Source organism: Coturnix japonica, chromosome Z (genome assembly GCF_054131305.1).
Source record: "Coturnix japonica strain WE chromosome Z, WE-NBRP24, whole genome shotgun sequence".
Taxonomy (NCBI): domain Eukaryota; kingdom Metazoa; phylum Chordata; class Aves; order Galliformes; family Phasianidae; genus Coturnix; species Coturnix japonica.
In genome coordinates, this window is record NC_140702.1 from 9,727,514 (window position 1) to 9,749,806 (window position 22,293).

The 22,293-nt window shown below is 49.7% G+C and overlaps 2 protein-coding genes across 2 annotated transcripts; one reads left to right on the forward strand and one right to left on the reverse strand.

Annotated features, from left to right (window-relative positions):
* The first annotated feature begins 5,671 nt into the window (after positions 1-5,671).
* LOC146753713 (uncharacterized) lies at positions 5,672-15,263 on the forward strand. The gene is made up of 17 exons (XM_085528635.1): positions 5,672-7,091; positions 7,266-7,345; positions 7,551-7,676; positions 7,952-8,031; positions 8,301-8,412; positions 8,725-8,814; positions 9,063-9,266; positions 9,402-9,554; positions 9,728-9,879; positions 10,147-10,294; positions 10,751-10,888; positions 11,278-11,454; positions 12,056-12,211; positions 12,363-12,464; positions 12,582-12,684; positions 12,925-12,984; positions 13,251-15,263. The coding sequence occupies exons 1-17, from the start codon at positions 6,974-6,976 to the stop codon at positions 13,400-13,402; spliced, it is 2,151 nt and encodes a 716-aa protein (XP_085384761.1). The 5' UTR covers positions 5,672-6,973; the 3' UTR covers positions 13,403-15,263.
* A 4,334-nt stretch (positions 15,264-19,597) lies between these two features.
* On the reverse strand, positions 19,598-21,413 carry LOC146753714 (uncharacterized). Its single transcript, XM_085529181.1, has one exon. It carries the CDS (start codon positions 20,732-20,734, stop codon positions 19,598-19,600), a length of 1,137 nt encoding a protein of 378 aa, XP_085385307.1. The 5' UTR covers positions 20,735-21,413.
* Positions 21,414-22,293: the final 880 nt, after the last annotated feature.

Consider the following 22,293-nt stretch of genomic DNA (forward strand, 5'->3'; position numbering starts at 1 on the left):
TGACACCACCAGTCAATCTCCCTCTCACACTCTTTTATAGTCCTCAGCCTCTCCCCTTCCTCCTTCAGGTCAACTACGAGGCTGAGCAAGTAGTTCACCTGGACGCAGCGAACACAATCACTGCCTCCCTCACCGAGCACTGCAAGGGCCAGGCTCAGGCACTCAGTACAGTCAGAGACCTGCACACCAGCATCTCGGGTTGGGGGCTCAGTCTGAGTCTGCTCAGACTTTTTTGCAGCAGCCTTCCTATAGGGCATGTGCAGGACCTCAGTCTGGGTCTCTGCAGTCTTCTTGGTTGCTGCCTCCCGTTTCTGAGAGCTTGGGACCCTTGTCTGGGCCTCCTCAGTATTTCTGGCAGCACCTTCCGCCGGCGAGCAACCGTGTCAAAGCAGAAGACTCAGCAGCACTGATACTGGAAGTCACGCAGTGCAAGAACCCTGACTCCTCCTGCCCGTCTCTGGTGGGCAGCGACTAGTCCGTTTTGCCCGTTTAAATCTCCCGCCGTTGCCGGGGAATGCCCACACGCTGCGTCAGCGGCTGCGTCAGCTGCTCCGTCAGAGCTGCCGGGCTCCTCCTCTACCCGGGGGTTCCCTGCTGGAAGGAAACGCCCGAAATCCCCCTTGAACCACGCGGTCAGTCGCTGCTGATCGGTCCGGGACGGCTCCGAGTCAGGCGACTTCGGCGATCAAAAGGGCTTCTACCGAGTACTGTGCCGTACCACAACCCACAGCCCCTGCCGGCAGTGCTGTGCCAGCACCTCACTACCCTCTGAGTAAAAATTATCTTCGTAACTTCTAACCTGAACCCCACTTCTTTTAGCTTAAAGCCATTCCTGCTTATCCACACTGTCAGACCGTGTGAAAAGTCAGTCCCACTCCTGCCTGTAGTCTCTTTTCAAGGACCAGAAGGCCACAAGAAGGTCTCCTCAGAGCCTTCTTCAAGCTAAGCAAACCCAAATCCCCCCGCCTTTCTTCATATGAGAGATGTTCCAACTCTTTGATCATCTTTGTGATCCTCCTCTTCACACACTCCAATAGCTGCACATCCTTCCAGTGCTGGGGGTCCCAGGTTTGGACTCAGTAGCCCCAGTGCGGTCTCATTAGGGAAGAGTAGAAAGGAACGGCTACCTCCCTCTCTCTGCTTGCCACCTCTTTTGATGCAGCCCTGAATACTGAATATTGACTGGGATTTCTCTGGATTGTTGGAAATGGGAAAACAGTGTCAAAGTTGCATTTTTTGAAATGGAAAAATAGGAATTTTAAAAACCCACAGCAATAGAGTGGAGAAGACACCAGCAAAGCCAGTATCATTTGCCCTTGGAGTAAAAGCAACAGCAACAGCCAAAAAAAAGAAGCGGATGCTAATCCGTTTCATGTACTTTTGTAGGGATGTGAAAGCAAGCAGACTTTACCTGTAGTTGGTGTAACACTAGTGGTAATAATCACCAAGCTCCCTCCAAAAGTGGACTTGACCTTTTGTCTCTGCAACCATCTGTGTACAGAGGGAGCTACTGGAGACCTCTGTTCTGATCCTTAAGTTTTCATGTCTACTACCATCTGTCTTCTTCTTTCCTGTGAGGATGAAGCACTGATAGGAAATGTTAGAGCTAGTTTTGCTGTGGGGAGTTTACCTCTGTGTGTGACACATGCATTCTTCTGACAACTGCTATCACTCGGTTTATTACTAAAAATCATTCCTTTATTACTTTGTGCCTCGCAGATTAATCTGATTTTAAGAAAATCGGGCTGACTTTGTTTGCTTTGCTCAACACTGGCTACATCAAGATAACAGAAGACATTATTCGCAAGAATAATTTCAGTTGCTGAAGATGCGAGGTGCTCGTGGAGGGCAACTTGGCTTTGACTAAGCTAGATTGCTCCTATAGGCCTTAGCTCTGACAACAAATGTGACCGAGCATTCAAGGAGACTCTGTGCACAGTACGCACATGAGATACTCTTTCAACAATTTTTTTAATCAACAGATAGATTGAAATAGAAAATATCGATTTCTAGGTAATTTGAAATTCCACATTTTTTCTTGCTATGCAAAATCAGATTAAAGTAGTTTATGTAGCCACTATCATTAAGTTTCATGTGAATTTCCTTTTAACAACAATCTGTTTTATAACCAAATTGAAAAGAAACTTTTTCAAAAGCAGACGTTCCAGTGATAAAGATGAGCATGCAAGAATGGGTACTTTGGGGTGTTTTTCTTCCAGCTTTCAAGCAGGAGGAGCTGGAAGCAACTGTGCTCTTACAGAAACATGGTGGGACCATGTTGGGAATATAATGCAGTTCAGAGGAAGCAATCCAAGGGGTTTCTACAGTGTGTGGAAGAGAGCTTCCTTACGCAGCTGGTTGGTCCGAGAGCCTACCAGGGGTGGTGCCCTGCTAGACCTGCTCCTTGCTAACAGTGAAGGCCTGGTGGGAGATGTGAAGGCTGGGGACTGTCTTGGGCAGAGCAACCGTGAGATGGTGGAATTCTTTGTTCTTGGAAATGTCAGGTGGACTTTAACCTGTTCAGGACGCCTGTTGCAGGGGTCTCTTGGGAGTTGCTCCTTAAGGGTAGAGGGGTCCAGGAAGCCTGGATGCTCCTCAAGATGGAAATCTTAAAGACACAAGAACGGGCTGTCCCTGAATTCCACAAGGCGAGCCACAGGGGAAGAAGACAGATGTGGATGAACTGGATTCTTTCGAGAACTGGACAAACAGCAACAGCACGCAGTTCCACTGAAGAGAATCAATAGTTCCCAAGCTCCTCACTGCATCAGGCTTTAATTTATATACAATCAAACATAATTAAAATGCATTAAACACACACACGCACACACATATCTATATATACACGGAACTGATGTTGACTGCACTCCCTCTGTATCATATAAACATTGAACATTCCCAATTTTCTGCATTCAATGCCATGACCTTTGGCCCAAGTATTTACAAGAGAATTCTGTAACGGTGTCCCACTATCTGACTCAGTTCTTCATGGGGTGCCATGTCACCATACGACTTGTTTCTCAAGACCCAATATAGTGCTTTGGGCAGTAGCACGGGGTACTGGTTATGTTTCAAGCCACGCAGTGGTTGTCTCCACCATAGTAAGCACACAGTGTTTACTGTTGTGGGTTTGTGGTAAGATGGTGTAATCAACCACTTTGCCATCGCCCCTCCCCCAGAGCGATTTCATCCTCTTGGCTTGTTTAACTGAGGTGCATGTCTCACAGTCATGAATAACCTGTGCAATTGCATCCATAGTTAAGTACACACCTTGTCTCCAGCCCGCCTGTATGTTGCATCTCTTCCTTGACGACCTGAGGTCTCATGGGCCCATGGAGCTAGAGGTAATTCACCATTCTGTTGTCAGTCCAAGTCTATTTGTGCCACCTCAATTTTGGCAGTTCAGTCTACCTGATGGTTATTTTGCTGTTCTTCAGTAGCCCGACTCTTGGGCACAGAAGCACCTACATGACACACTTTACAACCATATTCTTTATTTGGGCAGCAGTATCTTTCCACAGGTCAGCAGCCCAAATAGATTTACCCCTTCATTGCCAGTTGTTTTGTTCCTACTGCTGTGACCACTCCAAAAGGCATTTGCCACCACCCGTGAGTCAGTATAAAGATCAAGTATTTGCTGCCTCTCCCATTCAGCAACACCTAAGGCCAGTTGGACAGCCTTTACCCCTGCAAACTGACTTGATTCTCCTTTTCCTCTGGTGGCCTCCACAACTTGTTGTGTCGAGCTCCACAAGGAGCTTTCCATCTGCAGTTCTTCCTCACAATACACGATCCAGCAGTGAGAAGGGCAGATTTCTATTCAATTTCTGGTACTTAGTTGTATGGTGGGGCCTCTTCAGCATGCAATGCTTCTTGTTCTGGTGACGTTCCAAACTTTTTACTTACAAGCCAGTCCATAATGACTTCAGGACCTCACCTAAAATTATTATTCTTCTGCATCACCTGATAAAGAGGGCTTACAATGAGGCTGTAGTTCAGAACATGCATTCTCCAAAAGCCCACTATGCCCAGAAAAGATTGTGGCTCTTTCTTCAAGTGGGAGGAAACATAGCTGTAATCTTGTTGACTACGTCCACTGTGATGTGATGATGCCTATTTTGCCATTTTATACCTAGAGAGAGACACGTGGCAAGCATTAGAGATAAACGCAAATAAATCTGTATAAGAGAAGGTGAAGAGAAATGTGGGTGGGTGTATTGAGAAAAAGGCAGGTGCGTTGAGAGAAACACAAGCAACCTGTACAAGAGCATGTTGAGACAAACGCGGCAGGCATTGAGAAAAACACGGAGAAATCTGTACAGAACATGAAGAGAAACTTGGATGCGTTGAGAGAAATGCAACAACCTGAGGATTCATCATCCCTATCAGCTATGATTGTCCCTCACTGGACGAAGGTAAGAGACTACGTTACCATGGGGAATAACATGACCTCGGAACAACACAATGTCCTAATTCCTTTTCAAATTATTCTTAAGAAATGGGGAAGGACGGTGCCCATTGACATTTTGCAGCCCCTCAAATTTGAAGACATGGATTACCTGATAGTGACCAAAACAAAGGAAATTATGCATAACATGGACGATTAGTTTACTAAACCTTCTCAGACTTAATGGCTATCGAGTTTCTCCACAGAAAACCCATGTGGCACAGCCACCAGTAACCCGTTTGCATTATGGAATCACTGCTGGATCCCGAACCTCTGGGACCAGAGAGGAAGAAAACAAGCTGCCAGACTCCGAAACCACAAACAGCTAAGAAGCTCCAGACTTTCCAAGGGATGACAAGGTGGTGTCACCTACAACAGTGGAACACTGGTAAAACCCTTCTATGTCTCATACAGGTTGAGAAAGGCGAATAAGATTAACGTTTACCTGTAGTAATTAGACACGGACTCTGTGGTTAGTGCGGAACAAAAACTTTTATTGTGAATGATTAACTTCAATAATATGCACTTGGTCAAGTGCCCTATTAAACATGACTCTCTTGCCACATGTGGCAGTGCTGGATCTTCCATCCTCCCCTGAGGAGGATAGCATTGGAGCTGCGCTCGTCCCTCTGGTGCTGTGCTGTGGTAGCCAGTCTGTATTGTCACAAGGGTTGGAACAAGGCACTCGTCTCCATTTTGTTGCATCTCAGCGGTGTCTCCTGCTAATAGGAGATGAGGTCGTAAAGGCTGTCAAATATTCGATTATTAGTCAGGAAGTACCTGCGGCTGCTGGTAACCTGCCATCAGTGGATGCGACAGTGCTGCACCTCTCCATTGTGCCAGGTACCAGAACGTAGTCCCCAACGAATGTCTCACTCTCCCTGACAAGAAAGGAGCCACTGGAGGACCCTGTCTCGGTACAGTACTCCGTCAGCATCCGCTCAGCGATGTGCCGCCTACTGCGCCCTGCTCCCAGCCTTCCATAGAACCATTCCTGAGCGAGATGCAGATCGATGTTGGCCCTCACCTCCTTCTGCGCAGGTCGTCTACCCCGTCTGTTCCAGGCTGGGACAACGTACAGCAGGTTCCACGCTTAGCTTATGGGGTCTTCCACAATTTGAGAATCTGCATTCTGACCAAGAAGGTCTTTATTTTCTCCCAGTAATATACACACTAAAGGAACTGAAGTAAGGGACCTGGACAAATTAATTGAGGGAGCCTGGAAAGTATATAGAAAGAGGGACTGTAATGAAAGAATTGGGAAGAACAACAGCAGCTGCACTAGAGCAGGACTTGAAGGTCCCAGGATGAGTTTTGCCCCTAGTGGACTGAATGCAACGTGCACAGAGCAGGGTAAAGATGTATGTTTTCTGGTAGATAAAGGTGCATCTCACTCTGTACTGCATCAAGAAGTACTACCCACTGATGATTTTTGTAACAATAGTAGGAGTGATCCACAAGAAAACAGCTTACCAATTAAATAAAAAAGGGGGCTAAGGGTAAAGCAAGTAACAATGGGAGTAAATGACTATAGCTGTAAATAACTTTCTGTGAGTAGTTAAGTTTATATTTCAAAGAGATCTAATGTAGTGGTTTGTTCAGTTTTGTGAGCAGCTGTTCCACTTGGGCTCTGTATCATGCACTGGCCATGCAGATATGGAGTACAAGTGGAAAAAACCCTGCAGTCCCTGGCAAGAATAAAAACAGGAGAGAATCTGTGATGGGTGAGAAAGGCAGAGTGCACAGAGTGAAGCAGGGGAAGCCCTGCTGGAACTGCCTACCACATTCACCCCTGTCATTTTCCTTCTCTCTCCATTTAGTGGTTTGCTATATCATAGCTGTCAATAAGTAATAATACGTTAGCTTATAAATTTCCATTTCCCACTTACGGAATTGTCTAACATGTATGAGTGCATATACATATATACATTGAATAATTTATAAACTTTACATGGAACTCTTATGTTTAGTGCATTATCAATCAAGGATTTGCTTGAATGATGATGATTATGTTATTAGTATAATTAGTGCTGTTGTTTTTAATTGCTTGCTAATAAACAAAAGGGGAAAGTTGGAAGGGAGGATGAAAAGCTAAAAAAGGAAAATTGTGAATGTCTGTCAGTTTGTAAGAAACCATTTGGATCATTTATACCCGAATCCAGAAGGACGGGAGCCTGAGCAGTCCAGCTGCTCTCAGGCCCGCTTCCAAAGCTATCTGGGTAAGCAGGCACACGCATCCCTCCTGCTGAGGAGTTTGGTCTGTGCCATTTTAACCGGGCTCTGGAACCAGCCCCACCCGGGCGGGGCAACACGTCACAGTGGAGCCCTTTGTGACCCATCTCTATGACACCCAGGCATAGCTGGCACTGACAGCAGGCGGCCTCAGTGTCCGTCAGGACAGCGAGGAGACAGGGCAGGAGTGTGCGGGTCTGGCGAAGAGCCCCCGAGCGCAGCCCAAGTCATTTCGCTTTACCTTTGGCAGCCCCGCAGCTGCCACATCCCTATCCTTAGCCTACATCCCACGGGATGGAGAAGAAACCTCCTAAACACCCCAAGGTGGCCTGGGAGGAGAGTGGGGCTCCCCAGGAGAGAAAATCTCCACCGGAGCCCTACGAAGTGACTGAGGTCATCCTACTCCGTGCTGGTGAGTGAGGGTCCCCAGTGAGTGCCCCCTGATTGACACCAGGCCCCCTTGTCCTGACAGGCACGGGCAGACTGTGCCAGGGGAGTGAGCCCAGGGCTGGAGAGGCCAGAGCTCCTTCCTCTGCTCGCGCCTGCCTTTGGCCCCTCTATAGCATTGCTCTCTCTACTTGGTCAGATCCTAGCTTGCTGCCTCTGTGTGAACTGGAAGAGGTGGCCGTAAATGTCATCGAAACCTATGACGTCAGCGAGGAAAAGGTAAGAGCAGCCATCTCCATCTTGGCTGTTCCTGCATCTCCAGATGATCCCTCTGGCTCTGCCTTCAGGCTGCATGAGGGCTGCTGGCCGGGCAGAGCTGCTGCTGTCCTGCAGCTGTCCTGCGCTGCTCCAAACCCCGCAACAACTGGTCCCTCTCGATACGGCTCTCCCCACTCACACTCCTCGGTCTCTTTGTGCTTGCCAGGATCTGTTGCAGAAGTTGCAGTTCCTGAACTGCATTTGCTCACTGTGCAGCACCGCTGCAGAGAAAGGCAGGAAAAAGAGCTTGCGTATCTTCTGCGCTGAACAAAATCTGTCACAGGAGATTGAGGTGAGGGGACATGGCTCCCAGGTACCTGCACACTGAAAGAAGGACAGGACTAGGGGAGAGGGAGGCAGGGAAATCATGCACAGACACCAAGGTGCCCCAGATGGGACTCCAGGTGCTGCTGAGACCTCAGCAGTGGAGGCAGACAGCAGCACCAGTGTGCCAGGGTTTGTCGAGGGCCACTGGGGAGACTCAGGCCCTACCGGTCAGTGGCAGGTTTTCTGTTGGTGGGTGTTGGCAGCTGCCAGGTGCCATCCTGATTTGACTGTGCTTTGCAGGTTCTGTTGTGTGACGAGCCCAGCGAGCAGCTGAGCACAGCACTCAGATTCCACTGCATGAATGCGATTGCTTCCCTGAGGTACCTGCCCAGTCCCTGGTTTTGCCAGCACATCCCCCGGGCACGATCCTGGTGGCCCTGACACAGCTCCCCGCTAAATCTTGGCCCTTGTCCTAAAGCTGGTGGCATCAGGACTGTCCTCTGACCCAGAGCAGCCCTGTGGGGGGAAGAGGCACCTCCTGTCAGGTCTCCCCATCCCTCTCAGGGAGCCTCGCCCAGGGGAGGACCTGATCCACCCCTACCTCAGCAACAAGGCACTGCTCCTAGCATCTGTGTCTCTCTATTTGCAGTGCAGTGAATGCAATTACGGAGGAAGAGATATTACATCTCTTCAACGTGTGCTGCAGTGTCATCTTGTGCGTTCCTCCAACCAGCGACCTGAACATTTGCCTCTACAACAACGTATGTACTGGGCAATCTACTGATTGACCCCATGCATCTGGGCTGCTGCTTGGATTACTTGTGTCCAGAGATCTATAAAGATGTTTGTGGGACAAGGGAGAAGCCCTGCTTGCCCTCACCCCTCTCACTCTTGCCTTGGGCTTGGCAAACACCCTGTGCTTGTAGCCTGGTCTGGGCGCAGCAGCTTTGCAGGGTGTCCCTGAGCACAGATCTGTGGGTATCCTTCCTTGACAGCCAGAGGGGTTCACAGCAGTCTCCTGGGTACGAAAGGGAACCCTGAAAGGCTTCCACAACCCACTCTTCTCTTTACAGACCCTGGATGCTATGGATGACATGCTGCAGACTGTGCTAGACAGCTGTCCCACCCGCAGTTTCAATAGTCTGCTGCAGAGAATCTTTGAGGTCTGTCTATTTTGAAGTTCTGCCCCCAGAGCTCCCTTGTAGTAGAATTTTATCCCGCTCCATGGAAACGGCACTGGCAGCAGTTGGAGCTGGCAAGGGACCCCAGCGGCAGTAGCCCCATGATGGGCTTGGCTTAAGCTCAGAGGAAGCCTGGATGGATGCTGTGATTCCAGCTAGGAGCTCAGCAGACCTGCTTCTCCTGGAGTGGGCATCCGCCCAGGGCTAACCAGCAGCTCTTCTCCTCACAGGTGCTGCTGCCTTTCACCGTCTCCAAGACAGAAATTGTGTGTGAGAGGGCTTTAGATCGCATCTTGGAGATTAGTGACTTCATGACCAGCAGTTTCTGGCAGCGGGTAAGGAGACATGAAAATTCCAGCCAGGCACTCTCATTCTTTGCATCCCAGAGCTGCCTCTACGGCTCAGGAGTATCTGTGAGACAAGCTGGGGCTCAGGCGGGAACCCTCAGAATGCTTTTGACCTGAAGGGAGGGTCATTATCCTTCCTTTTGCCTGTGGTCATCCCACTCCAGACGCTATTCTCTCACTCCATTTAACATACCTTCCCTCCTTTTTTCCTTCTTACTGCAGCCACTTGGAGAAAACCTTCCCCCTTCTCAGAGGACAGACATTGTCCTTGTGATCCTGGAGAAGATCATTGGGGACTACAGTTTTGATGAGAAGGAGTGGGCTGACGCTCTGCTGGAACTAGTTTTGAGAGACCCTGCAATCTGGCTGATGGATGTAAGCAGTTTGAGGCTGGATTGTCATGCCCTACCCTGCCCGCCACAGCTCTTGGGAATCTGAAGCCATTTGAAGGCAGCAAAGAGCTGTGGGAAGGGCAGTAGTAACACAGCCTGGGAGGCAAATGGCTGCAGTCCAGTGGCAGCAGCAGTCTCCCTGTGTTCTCACAACAGGTGCCAGAGATCCTGGGATGCATCCACACAAACCTGAAAATCCAGAGCACATCAGTTCAGCAGATCCTGCACTCAGTGCTGGATGTGCTGACCATCCAGTTTCCCGCAGATGTGCTGAGGAGTGTGTTGACCGACCTCCCACAGACTGACAGGTATCAGCCCAAACAGCCCCACACGTTTGTTCCATGTGAAGAGCAGGGCTCAGAATCGGTCTGGTTGCCAGAGCCAAGGAAAGCTGCAGGACATCCCGAGGAGCAGGCCCTCCATCCCACTGTGCTTTCCAGAGCTGGTGGGCCGCTCAGGGCTGCAGCAGCCACTACCAACCATGGCAGCCCAGAGCCCCCCATCAGGCTCCTGCCTGAGCCATGGTGCTGTGGCTAAGGCAGCCCTGCTGACACAGCATTGCTCTCTGTTTATAGCACTACCCTGGACATACTAAAGAGTGTGCTTCCCCTGCTGGAAAAGTCTGAGGAGATCTTGGACGAACTGAGTAACGTTCTCCAGGACCAACAGCTGTGTGAGAGATTTAACATCACCACAGCGGAGCTGGGCCTCCTTCGCTTGACTGTGAGTTACTGGACAAGGCACCGTGCTCTCCTTCAGGGCACTCTCTCCCCAGCTCCCTGCCTCCCCCTGCCTTGCTCCCCAGACCAGAAACCTGAGGCAGGGCTGTTGCAGAGTCAGAGCCATGGCTGGGGCCTGGGAGAGCCTCCATGCAGGCGAAGCAGGCTTTATTGCCCGTGGCCAGCCATGGCTGGTGTCTCTTTTGTGCCAGCTCCTGCTGGTCAAGCACTCCACAGAGGATTCAGAAGCTCAGAGGGCAGGAGGAGCAGGCCAGAAAGCCATCCTGCATAGTGCCTGGCCTGGGCGCAGAGGGATGGTGGGGCCCTCCAAAGGCACTGCTACCTCAGGCCAGGCTATGTCTCCCCAGTGCCCTGCCCTGAGATCCAGAGCAGCCAGGAGCTGCAGGGTGCAGGATGTCCTGCTGCCTCTGCCTGCCTCTCACTGCTGTGTTCATTTCAGGTGATGCCTCCCACTGAAGAGAACCTGCAGGAGCTGTGTAAGCCAGAACTGCTCCAGAGGCTTCTGAAAGTTGAAAGCCCGGCAATACTCTGGCTGGTGCACAGAGGCCTCATAATGCTGTCTGATAGACCTGAGACGGTGAGCAGGACCTTGTCAAACAAAGCCCTCCTGTTGGCAGCCTGGCACTGGGGCGGTGGGCAACGCTGTGCCTTGGCCTTGCCTGGCACTCGGGAGTTGGGGTGATGGTTGTGGTGGGGCCTGGTGGCTGAGATTTCCAGAAGCTTTTCAGATGGGTTACCCGGGGGCCTGTTGGAAAAGGGGGCACAGAGTCCTTGTTCACCCGTCCTCCTTTTCCTGCCTTCCCCATACTTGGCACTGTTGGCCACCACCTGCCTGGAATCTACAGCTTCCATTCCTGTGGCAGCTGTGGGCAAGCGAGGCGTGTGGCTGCTGCTCTGTAATCAGAGCTTTTAGGCCAGGGTGGCCACTGACCTCCTGATGGAAAGGAAATTGTGTGTTTTGTACAGGCAATGGAAATTCGGACCCTGCTTCCAGAAGTCATGGAGACCCTGCGGTTTGCCAGCACACCCATTACTGTGAAAGTGCTGAATATCTTCAGAAATGCAATGCACAGTCTTGGGAGGAGGCGCGCCAGTCAGTTTACTCTGGAGCTGGCTGAGAATATCCTGCCTCTTTTTAATCATGTAAGTCTGTTGTGGGAGGCTGAGCTCTGCGGATGGGTGCTTGACAGGAGTGCCTTCTCCTTTCTTTCCTTCTCTGGGCTCTCAGGAATGAGATGCCTTGTGGGCTCTGCAGCCCAGCAGGCTGTGTCCCTGGCAGTGCAGCTTGGCTGTTCTTGGTGATGTCAGGCCCCTGTGCTGGGTCTCAGCCTGGCACCTCAGCAAAACACATTCTGCCAACGGTTACTTTCAGAACCTCCATCGCTCCCTTTTCTACCAGTGCCAAGCATTCTCTCCAGGGATCACAGCAGGGATGTGGAGGCTGAGCAGGCGGCATGTGCCCCAAAGGTTCTGCCAAAGGCCAGCTCTGTCTCCTCCTTGTCCAACACTCCCAAGGTGCCAGGGCAGCTCCGCTTTGACCTGCTGGACTGGCTGGGGGAGCACTCTGAGGCACAGACACCCCATGCTGGAAACCTTTTGCACTGCTTTGCATGACTGCAATGCACTTTTGTGCAGAATGTGACTCCAGAGCACCTCCTTTCACATCAGCCATGCCTACACTCATGCTCACCATGGGCAGTGAGAGTGTGTTGCTGAGGTCTGAGGTCCTCCTGTTCTCCCTCAGGCATCATGTGAAGTGCGAGAAGGTTCCATCCGCCTCTTCAAGGATGTGATGGATACTGTGGTGTGGCTTAAGAAGAGAAGCATGAAGAAGACTGTGCGCAGGGGCCTGCTCCCTCTGCTCTTTCAGATGAGTGACGAGACCCCGAGTGTAGCACAGGTACGAATTTCAGACCTGACCAGTGTGCAGGCAGTGGTGCGCTGACAGCTCAGCTGTGATCTGCAATTGAGAGCAAGTTGAGCAAGCATTCAGACACTGGGATGTGTGTCTGTGTGTGTGGTGCCATGTCCCTGCATCTGTTTTTCTGTAGGCATCTGCGGATGCCCTTGCATCTTGTGGAAGGTTCCTGAAGTGGGATGAGCTCAAGCTGCATGCCTGGCTGAAGAACCCAGCGGGAATCACAAAGTGTTTGGTGAGCACAATCACACAGCCCTCACCTTTTTGCTGAGGGAAAGTGGATGCTGGAGGAGGGGTTGCACCAGCAGCTGTGGACACTCTGCAAGCCCCATGCTCTTGTGCTCTTCTTCAGCTGGAGCAGAAAAGAAAGATAGTGGAAGGCATCCTGCAGCAGAGCCTGCCATACCTGCAGGATTCTCAGGCCTCCTTGAGACATGCGGCTGTCAGATTCATTGGTGAGCCCAACCCCTGCGTCCCTCTTTGGGCCCTGCCCTGGCAGGAAGGCACAGCCCTGAACCCCCAGGTACACCCTGCCCATGCTGCTAGCCCCAGTGGGTGCCTTGCTCAGGTTCCCTTTGGGCACTGCCCCTGCCTGCAGCACAGAAGGGGAAGCAGCTGGGCTGGCGGGGCCAGGCTCTGCGCTCCTAGCTAGCAGCGTGTTGGGGCGTGGGTGTCTGACGGAGCTCTTTCCCTAGGGCTGACTGAGAAGTACTCCGGGGAACAGAGTGAGGAGATGCTGGATAAACTCTGCAGTGGTGAGTGAGGGCAGTGCTGTCTGTGTTGGGGCTGGGGGCAGAGCCTGGTCAGCATGCAGCTGTGCTTTGCCCTGCTGCACGGAAATGCTGCAGGGCAGAGGAGCATTCCTGGCAATCCTGAGCAGTGTCTTCCAGCTGACCCCTCAGACTCACATTCCTCCTGGCCAGGAAAAGCAACGAGTGGGGCTGGCATGGTCCTGAGGGGAAGCTGGTGGCTCTCTGCAGACTGGGGAGTTCAATCTCTGCTCTGTTTCCTTCTGTTGCAGCCCTTCAGCCTTTGGAAAATGACACCCATCCGACAGTCCGCTCTATGGCATCTGAGACAATCCAGAAGCTGACACAGCTAAGGCAGAATGCGGCATCATCAACACAGAGGAGGACCTCGATATTTAGACGCTTGTCCTGCCTAAGCACCTGAAGGATAGTTCTTGTACAGTAACGTTACTAGGACACTTTTACAGTAACGTTGCAAGGACAAGTATTCCTGTCATGCAAGACAGACCCCCTGAACAACGGAAGGAGCCTAGGAGCACGGACATCTTGAAACACAGTACAGGAAACAAGCTGGTTAGAACTGGGTCTGTAGTTAGTGACTGATTAAGGTGCAAAGCACACCTGAAAGCCTTTACAAGGAAGACCTGGAGAAGACGTCTGCCCGTGACTGTTAGAGAGCAGCACACATGCACGCAGACTCAGAACCTATCACAATTTCCATGACTTAATTGGAACTCGCCGTACGAGTTCTTGAAACTGTTTAAGCAAGCAGAAAAGTTATGGTTTTCCTAGCTTTTGCAAAGCTGAAATGTTGGGCAGCAAAGCTCCTGCTTGCTTATAGTGCTGTGTGCCTGAGCATAAGTAAGTGTCACGTGGAAAAAGACAAAAAAACATATTTTCTTCACCTACGTCTTGGAGACCCAGGAACCCAGACTTCAAGATCTTTGCTTCTGAGTTTGCATTTCAAAACCGGATTAGAAATGATTCTGCAGACTTTCTTTGATGACATTTGACTCTTGCAATAACAACAACACTACTGTTTCTACTGCTACTACTAACAGCAACGCAACAACAAAATAGTGGAAGATGAAGGAAGGCACAGGGAGAAGAGTCACTTGAGGAAACTTCTCCTATGAACTGAATTGGTGTTAGGGTCCCTGTGCGCAAGAACCAAAGACGGAGCAAGCATGTTTTGTCCTCTTCAGAATGCAATATGGTTCTTCTTATTGTCATCAGAATGAGACCGGGATTTCACTGGATTGTTGTGCTAAGCAAACACTTTAGTTTCACAGGTTTGGGACTTGAAGACCTGTCAAAGAACCTTTCAGACCTAATTTCTAAGTGCATAAAAACCCACTTGAATTAGGATTTAATTAGGATTAGGATTTATTCTTTCAAATGGAACTTTACATAATGCTGATTGTTCCTTTGTCTGTGAGGTAGGGAAAGAGGTATTTCTACCACCATGCTTATCTGGCTTTTCTGTTTTGTTTTATTTCCCGGAAAGGGGCCTGTAAAATCTGAACCATCAGTGATTGCTATCAGAGAGTATAACGTGTTTATATCAGAGAAAGTGGGAAGTAGGTCAAAAGCAAGTAATGCACTGTAATCCCCATTACAAATAATAACAAGAAATAGTAGTCAGTGCAACTCCCCGTCTATATTTTGCTGTTAATCAATGCTATCCTGTTTGTGTTTTGGGTTTGTATCTGCCTAATCAGCTTTTGGTTGCAAGTTAATAAATTGTTAACCCGTAGCTAGATTGCAGACAAAAAGGACTGCGTATTTTTAACTAACAGAAGGCACAAAATATTAATACCGTCCTTCACTCAGCCTTTCCCAGACAACACTCTTTGAATGAAGACACACAGAAGAATTTGTTGTTCAAGTTACAGATACATTAAGTTGGGAGGGCGTAAAGAAAGAGACATCATATTTACATTTTTTCAGCAATTCTAGAACATGACGTAATCCTGTCAAAATAACAGGAAAAAAAATGATTTGTGGAAGTGAAAGAAAAAATTTATTGTTGTGGAGGTAGTAGATAAAACAGGTTACAAAGGAGAGATCTGCTGCACCTGTCTAAGACGTAGAGGTTAACCTATATTTTCAGTGGTTTCAGGACTTTGTCTCATATATTAATACTGGCAGATATATAATTAAAAAATGGAAGTGGCACAAAGATTAGTTGACAAACTGTAATATAACTCAGAGTCCCCTATTTTCCCCTACAGAGAAAAATGAAAGATTGCCAAGCAAAAAAATAAAATAAAAAATTAGAAAACAAACAAAAAAAATACTGTCAGAATTGTATTGCTTTGAATATGGGTTTTTCTTTTACAAGCCAATGAATTTGCAACTATATGTATACATTCAGTATTCACTGCAAGGCAGACCAAGAGCTGCTAACTATAAAGCAGCATTGGATAACATAACAACAACCCTTGAATAGACACAGCAAACACTTGGTCTTGCAAAGATTTAATCACATGGATTAAGGAACCATGTAGTGTGAAACAGCGCGCTCATACCAGCATCACATGTTGCAGGGATTTGCTCACGTGCAACGCCATCCATTTGAAGGCAAATCACTTTGTGGCTGTTCGTGACTCTAACCCAACAGCTGCTGTTTCTGAAAATGCTCCTTGAGGGATATCTTTTGAAGGTTCAGGAAAACAGGACAGAATGAAATTCTGACCAGAGATACAATCCCCTACCATCAAATAACACAGCGCCTCAAGCAATTTTAATAAAGCTTCTTTCAGATGTCACATTTTTGCAGACTCCTATAAAGTCCAACCTACTCTTTTTGCTTAAAAACTTGTTACCTTCGTCATTTTGTTGCTGTCATAATTGCTGCCTCTCTAGTTGCTATACAAGATGCTGTTTCAGGCAGTCAACTGAAGGAGGCATGTATTGCTTCAACAACAACAGGAAAGCTGCAGGAAAAAGGGCTCTGTAGAAAATACGTTTTTCTGGTGTATCTAAAGCAGTACTTTTCAGCCCCATAAATACTTTCCATGATCTCATTGGTGGGAAAAAGTCCCATTTATGGCTTTGATGGAAATGGCAAGAAATTTAACTTTTCAGAATAATTCTTTCTGCTATTTTGGTTTGCTGCACGGCATACTCTTCATAGAATTATAGAAGCCCAGAACATTCTGAGCTGGAAGAGCCTCGTAAGGATATTCTTCAAAGACGATGAATCCTGTTTACCTTTCCTCACTGTTCAAAAAAGACTTTTGGCACACTGACATATTAAGATGATATTTCAGTCTTTCTGACATCAAGAGAAAAGAGCTGCCTTGTGAACAAAATTGTAGAGGGGAACTGGGCATTGTTTTCAGTTTTCCTTTTCAGCCCTTTACTGTTGTGACACACAACAGGATCGTTGAACCATAGAATGGTTTAGGCTGGAGGAGACCATAAAGACCATTTAGTTCCAACCCCTGTTACTATGGACAGGGTTGCCAGCCACTAGACCAGATTGGTCAGGATCCCATCCAACTTGGGCTTGAATGCCTCTAGAGATGAGGCAACCACGGAATCACACAGAATCCCAGAATGACCCAGGTTGGAAGGGACCTCGAGGATCATGTAGTTCCAACCCCCCTGCCTAGCAGGGCCACCAAACACACACCTTTACTAGATCAGGTTGCCCAGGGCCCCGTCCAACCTGGTCTTGAACACCTCCAAGGACGGGGCATCCACAACCTCCCTGGGCAGCCTGTTCCAGGGTCTAACCACTCTCCTAGTAAAGAACTTCCCCCTAACATCCAACCTAAATCTTCCCTCTTTTAACTTAAAACCATTTCCCCTAGTCCTGCTATTATCAGCCCTTTCGAAGAGTTTACTCCCCTCCTGGGAATAAGTTCCCTTCAGGTACTGAAAGGCTGCAATGAGGTCACCCTGCAACCTTCTCTTCTCCAGGCTGAACAAACCCAACTCCCTCAGCCTGTCCTCATAGGGGAGGTGCTCCAGCCCCCTGATCATCTTTGTGGCCCTCCTCTGGACCCTTTCCAAATCTCCATATCTTTTTTGTACTGAGGGCTCCATACCTGGACACAGTACTCCTGATGGGGCCTCACAAGAGCAGAGTAGAGAGGGACAATCACCTCCCTATCCCTGCTGACCACCCCTCTCCTGATGGAGCCCAGGATCCCATTTGCTTTCCGGGCTGCCAGAGCGCACTGCTGGCTCATGTTAAGTTTCTCATCTATCAGGACCCCTAGGTCTTTTTCAGCCGAGCTGCTCTCAAGGACAACTCCTGCCAGCCTGTACAGGTGCCTGGGGTTCTTCCGGCCCAAGTGCAAAACCTTGCACTTTGCTGTGCTGAACCTCATTAGGTTCACCCGAGCCCAGCTTTCCAGCCTGTCAAGGTCCCTCTGAATGGCATCCGTTCCCTCCACCGTATCAACTGCAACACTCAGCTTGGTGTCATCAGCAAACTTGCTGAGGGTGCACTCCATTCCCTCATCGATGTCATTAATAAAGAAGTTAAAGAGCACCGGTCCCAAGACAGACCCTTGAGGGACACCGCTCGTTACCGGCCTCCACCTGGACATAGAGCCATTGACCACCACCCTCTGTCTGTGGCCTTTCAACCAATTGCTTATCCATCTAGTTGTCCACCCATCAAATCCACTTCCCTCCAATTTGGAGATGAGGATGTGATGGGGGACCATGTCAAAGGCCTTGCTCAGGTCCAGGTAAATGACATCGGTCGCCTTCCCTCCATCCACCAAGGCCGTCACTCCATCATAGAAGGCCACAAGATTAGTTAAGCATGACCTTCCCCTGGTGAAGCCATGCTGGCTGTCTCGGATCACATGCTCGTTCTTTATGTGATCAAGCATGTTGTCCAGTAGGATTTGTTCCATAATCTTCCCAGGCACGGAGGTGAGACTCACCGGCCTGTAGTTCCCCGGGTCCTCCCTGCTCCCCTTCTTGTAAATGGGAGTGACGTGACCCTTCCTCCAATCATCCGGGACCTCACCTGACAGCCACGACTTCTCAAATATGATGGAGAGCGGCTCAGCAACCTCCTCAGCCAGGTCCTTCAGGACCCTGGGATGCACGCCATCTGGCCCCATAGACTTGTACTCATTCAGTCTAAGGAGGCACTCTCGGACTTGCTCTACCCTTACAAGTGGGGAGGGATTTACCTCCTTGGTCCCCACATAGAGCTATGGGGGTGCAAGACTTAGGGACGTGAAAAAGACTAGAATCCTGACCACCAGTGAAGACCGAGGTGAAGAACTCATTCAGCACCTCAGCTTTCTCTTCATCTGTTGAAGCCATTTCTCCTTTTAAATTTACCAGAGTAGGTACGCCCATTTTGGCCTGTCTCTTCTGGCCAATGTACCTGTAGAAGGTTTTCTTATTGTTTTTCACGTCCCTCGCCAAGTTCAGTTCTGCCTGCGCCTTGGCTTTCCTGATCCCACGTCTGCAAGTTCGGACGGCATCCCTGTATTCTTCCCGGGTGACACAGCCTTGTTTCCAGAGCTTGTACACCCCTTTCTTCACCCTCAGTTCTCTTAGCAGGTCCTTGCTGAGCCACGCCGGTTTTCTACCTCACCTGCCCACTTTCTTAATCAGGGGAATGGAGACCTCTTGTGCTGCCAGGAGGGCATCCTTGAAGAGCAGCCAGCTCTCCTCAGCGTCCTTATCTTTGAGGGCAGCGCGCCAGGGGATCTTGGCCAGCATTCCATTGAGTAGCTTGAAGTCTGCTCTTCTAAAGTTCAGCACCCTGGTCCTGCTCTTTGCCAGGCCCACATCGCTTGAGATCACAAACTCAACCAGGGCATGATCGCTGGAGCCCAGGCATCCTCCAACCTTGACGCCTTTGATGATCTCCTCAGCGTTGGTGAGCAGCAGGTCCAGCAACGCTTCACCTCTGGTCGGTCTGTCCAATACCTGAACCAGAAAGCTATCATCAATGGATTCCAGGAGCCTTCTGGAGCTCTTGCAGCTCGCCGTGTGGTTTTCCCAACAGATGTCCGTATGGTTGAAGTCTCCCACCAGGACAAGAGCCCGTGAGCCAGACGCCTCACGCATCTGGAGCAAGAAAGCCTCGTCAACAGCCTCCCCTTGATCAGGTGGCCTGTAGTATACCCCTAATACCAGCTGACCTTTATTAGTCCCATCTCTAATCCTAACCCACAGGCTCTCGACTTGTTCCTGACTGTTTCTCATAGGGAGCTCCTCACAGTTTATGCAATCTCTGACATAGAGAGCAACTCCCCCACCCTTCCTACCTCGCCTATCTCTCCAAAAGAGTCTATAGCCATCGATGGTAGTATCCCAATTGTGGGAGTCATCCCACCATGTTTCTGTGATAGCAACAATGTCATAATTTTCAGAGTGCATCACAGTTTCCAGTTCCTCCTGCTTGTTACTCAGGCTACGTGCATTAGTATAAAGGCACTTCAGCCAGGCTGTCCGTCTCACCACCTTCATAAGTGATCCAGGATCCGCTAGAACAGCGGCATCCCCAGCATCTCCCTGCCCTACTCCCTCCTTTTGCACTCTGCAATCATTGCCCATGGAGTTTGGTACAATCCCTCGAATGCACAGTTCAACCCCAGTAGCCCTTATTTTGCCCCCTTCCCCTTCGTTCCTAGTTTAAAGACCTATCAATGAGTCCCGCTAATTCTTCAGCTAATACCCTCTTACCCCTCAGGGACAGGCTGCTTGCATCAGCAGCCATCATTCCAGGTGCAGTGTAGATTGCCCCATGGTCAAAATAGCCGAAATTCTTGTGTCTGCACCAGTTCTTAAGCCATCTGTTTAAGAGATGGGTTTTTTGGATCCTCCCTGTACCTTTTCCTGACACCACGGGCATAGAAGAAAAGATCACCTGCACCCCAGCTCCTTCAAGTATTCGCCCCATTCCCCTGAAATCTTTCTTGATGGACCTCAGGCTTTCCTTGCCAACTTCCTCACTGCCAGCCTGAATTATTAAAAGTGGGTAGTAGTCTGAAGGCTGAATCAATCTAGAAATTTTCTTTGAAATGTCCCTGACCCGTGCCCCAGGAAGGCAGCACACTTCTCTGCGGGTAGGGTCGGGCCGGCATATAGGGCCTTCTGTTCCTTGCAGAAGGGAGTCACCTACAACAATCACCCTTCTGTCCTTACGTGTAGAAGCAGTCTTGAGGCTTCGGGGTGACCGCTTCACCTGAGGCAACCTCATGGGTGAACCTGTTTCCACACTCTCACCAGTCTCCCCCTCAAGTTCCAGGGCCTCAAACTGGTTTCGCAGAGGCACCTGGGGAGCCGGGGATGGTCGTGATGGAGGATGCCCCTTCCGTCGAGCAGGTACCCGTTTCCACTCCTGCTCCCTTCTCAAATTGTTGCTAGGTGGAAGAGAGGACAGGGAGCTGGCTGCAGTGTTGCCAGCTGGCTGGTTCCCCTTTACCACCTGTTTGTGAGGTGGCAGGGGCTGACATGCTCCATTAGGAGCCTCGACTGTGTGCTGAGAACTTGAGGCTGAGAGGGACTGACACCACCAGTCAATCTCCCTCTCACACTCTTTTATAGTCCTCAGCCTCTCCACTTCCTCCTTCAGGTCAACTACGAGGCTGAGCAAGTAGTTCACCTGGTCGCAGCGAACACAATCACTGCCTCCCTCACCAAGCACTGCAAGGGCCAGGCTCAGGCACTCAGTACAGTCAGAGACCTGCACACCAGCATCTCGGGCTGGGGGCTCAGTCTGAGTCTGCTCAGACTTTTTTGCAGCAGCCTTCCTATAGGGCATGTGCAGGACCTCAGTCTGGGTCTCTGCAGTCTTCTTGGTTGCTGCCTCCCGTTTCTGAGAGCTTGGGACCCTTGTCTGGGCCTCCTCAGTATTTCTGGCAGCACCTTCCGCCGGCGAGCAACCGTGTCAAAGCAGAAGACTCAGCAGCACTGAAACTGGAAGTCACGCAGTGCAAGAACCCTGACTCCTCCTGCCCGTCTCTGGTGGGCAGCGACTAGTCCGTTGTGCCCGTTTAAATCTCCCGCCGTTGCCGGGGAATGCCCACACGCTGCGTCAGCGGCTGCGTCAGCTGCTCCGTCAGAGCTGCCGGGCTCCTCCTCTACCCGGGGGTTCCCTGCTGGAAGGAAACGCCCGAAATCCCCCTTGAACCACGCGGTCAGTCGCTGCTGATCGCTCCGGGACGGCTCCGAGTCAGGCGACTTCGGCGATCAAAAGGGCTTCTACCGAGTACTGTGCCGTACCACAACCCACAGCCCCTGCCGGCAGTGCTGTGCCAGCACCTCACTACCCTCTGAGTAAAAATTATCTTCGTAACTTCTAACCTGAACCCCACTTCTTTTAGCTTAAAGCCATTCCTGCTTATCCACACTGTCAGACCGTGTGAAAAGTCAGTCCCACTCCTGCCTGTAGTCTCTTTTCAAGGACCAGAAGGCCACAAGAAGGTCTCCTCAGAGCCTTCTTCAAGCTAAGCAAACCCAAATTCCCCCGCCTTTCTTCATATGAGAGATGTTCCAACTCTTTGATCATCTTTGTGATCCTCCTCTTCACACACTCCAATAGCTGCACATCCTTCCAGTGCTGGGGGTCCCAGGTTTGGACTCAGTAGCCCCAATGCGGTCTCATTAGGGAAGAGTAGAAAGGAATGGCTACCTCCCTCTCTCTGCTTGCCACCTCTTTTGATGCAGCCCTGAATACTGAATATTGACTGGGATTTCTCTGGATTGTTGGAAATGGGAAAACAGTGTCAAAGTTGCATTTTTTGAAATGGAAAAATAGGAATTTTAAAAACCCACAGCAATAGAGTGGAGAAGACACCAGCAAAGCCAGTATCATTTGCCCTTGGAGTAAAAGCAACAGCAACAGCCAAAAAAAAGAAGCGGATGCTTATCCATTTCATGTACTTTTGTAGGGATGTGAAAGCAAGCAGACTTTACCTGTAGTTGGTGTAACACTAGTGGTAATAATCACCAAGCTCCCTCCAAAAGTGGACTTGACCTTTTGTCTCTGCAACCATCTGTGTACAGAGGGAGCTACTGGAGACCTCTGTTCTGATCCTTAAGTTTTCATGTCTACTACCATCTGTCTTCTTCTTTCCTGTGAGGATGAAGCACTGATAGGAAATGTTAGAGCTAGTTTTGCTGTGGGGAGTTTACCTCTGTGTGTGACACATGCATTCTTCTGACAACTGCTATCACTCGGTTTATTACTAAAAATCATTCCTTTATTACTTTGTGCCTCGCAGATTAATCTGATTTTAAGAAAATCGGGCTGACTTTGTTTGCTTTGCTCAACACTGGCTACATCAAGATAACAGAAGACATTATTCGCAAGAATAATTT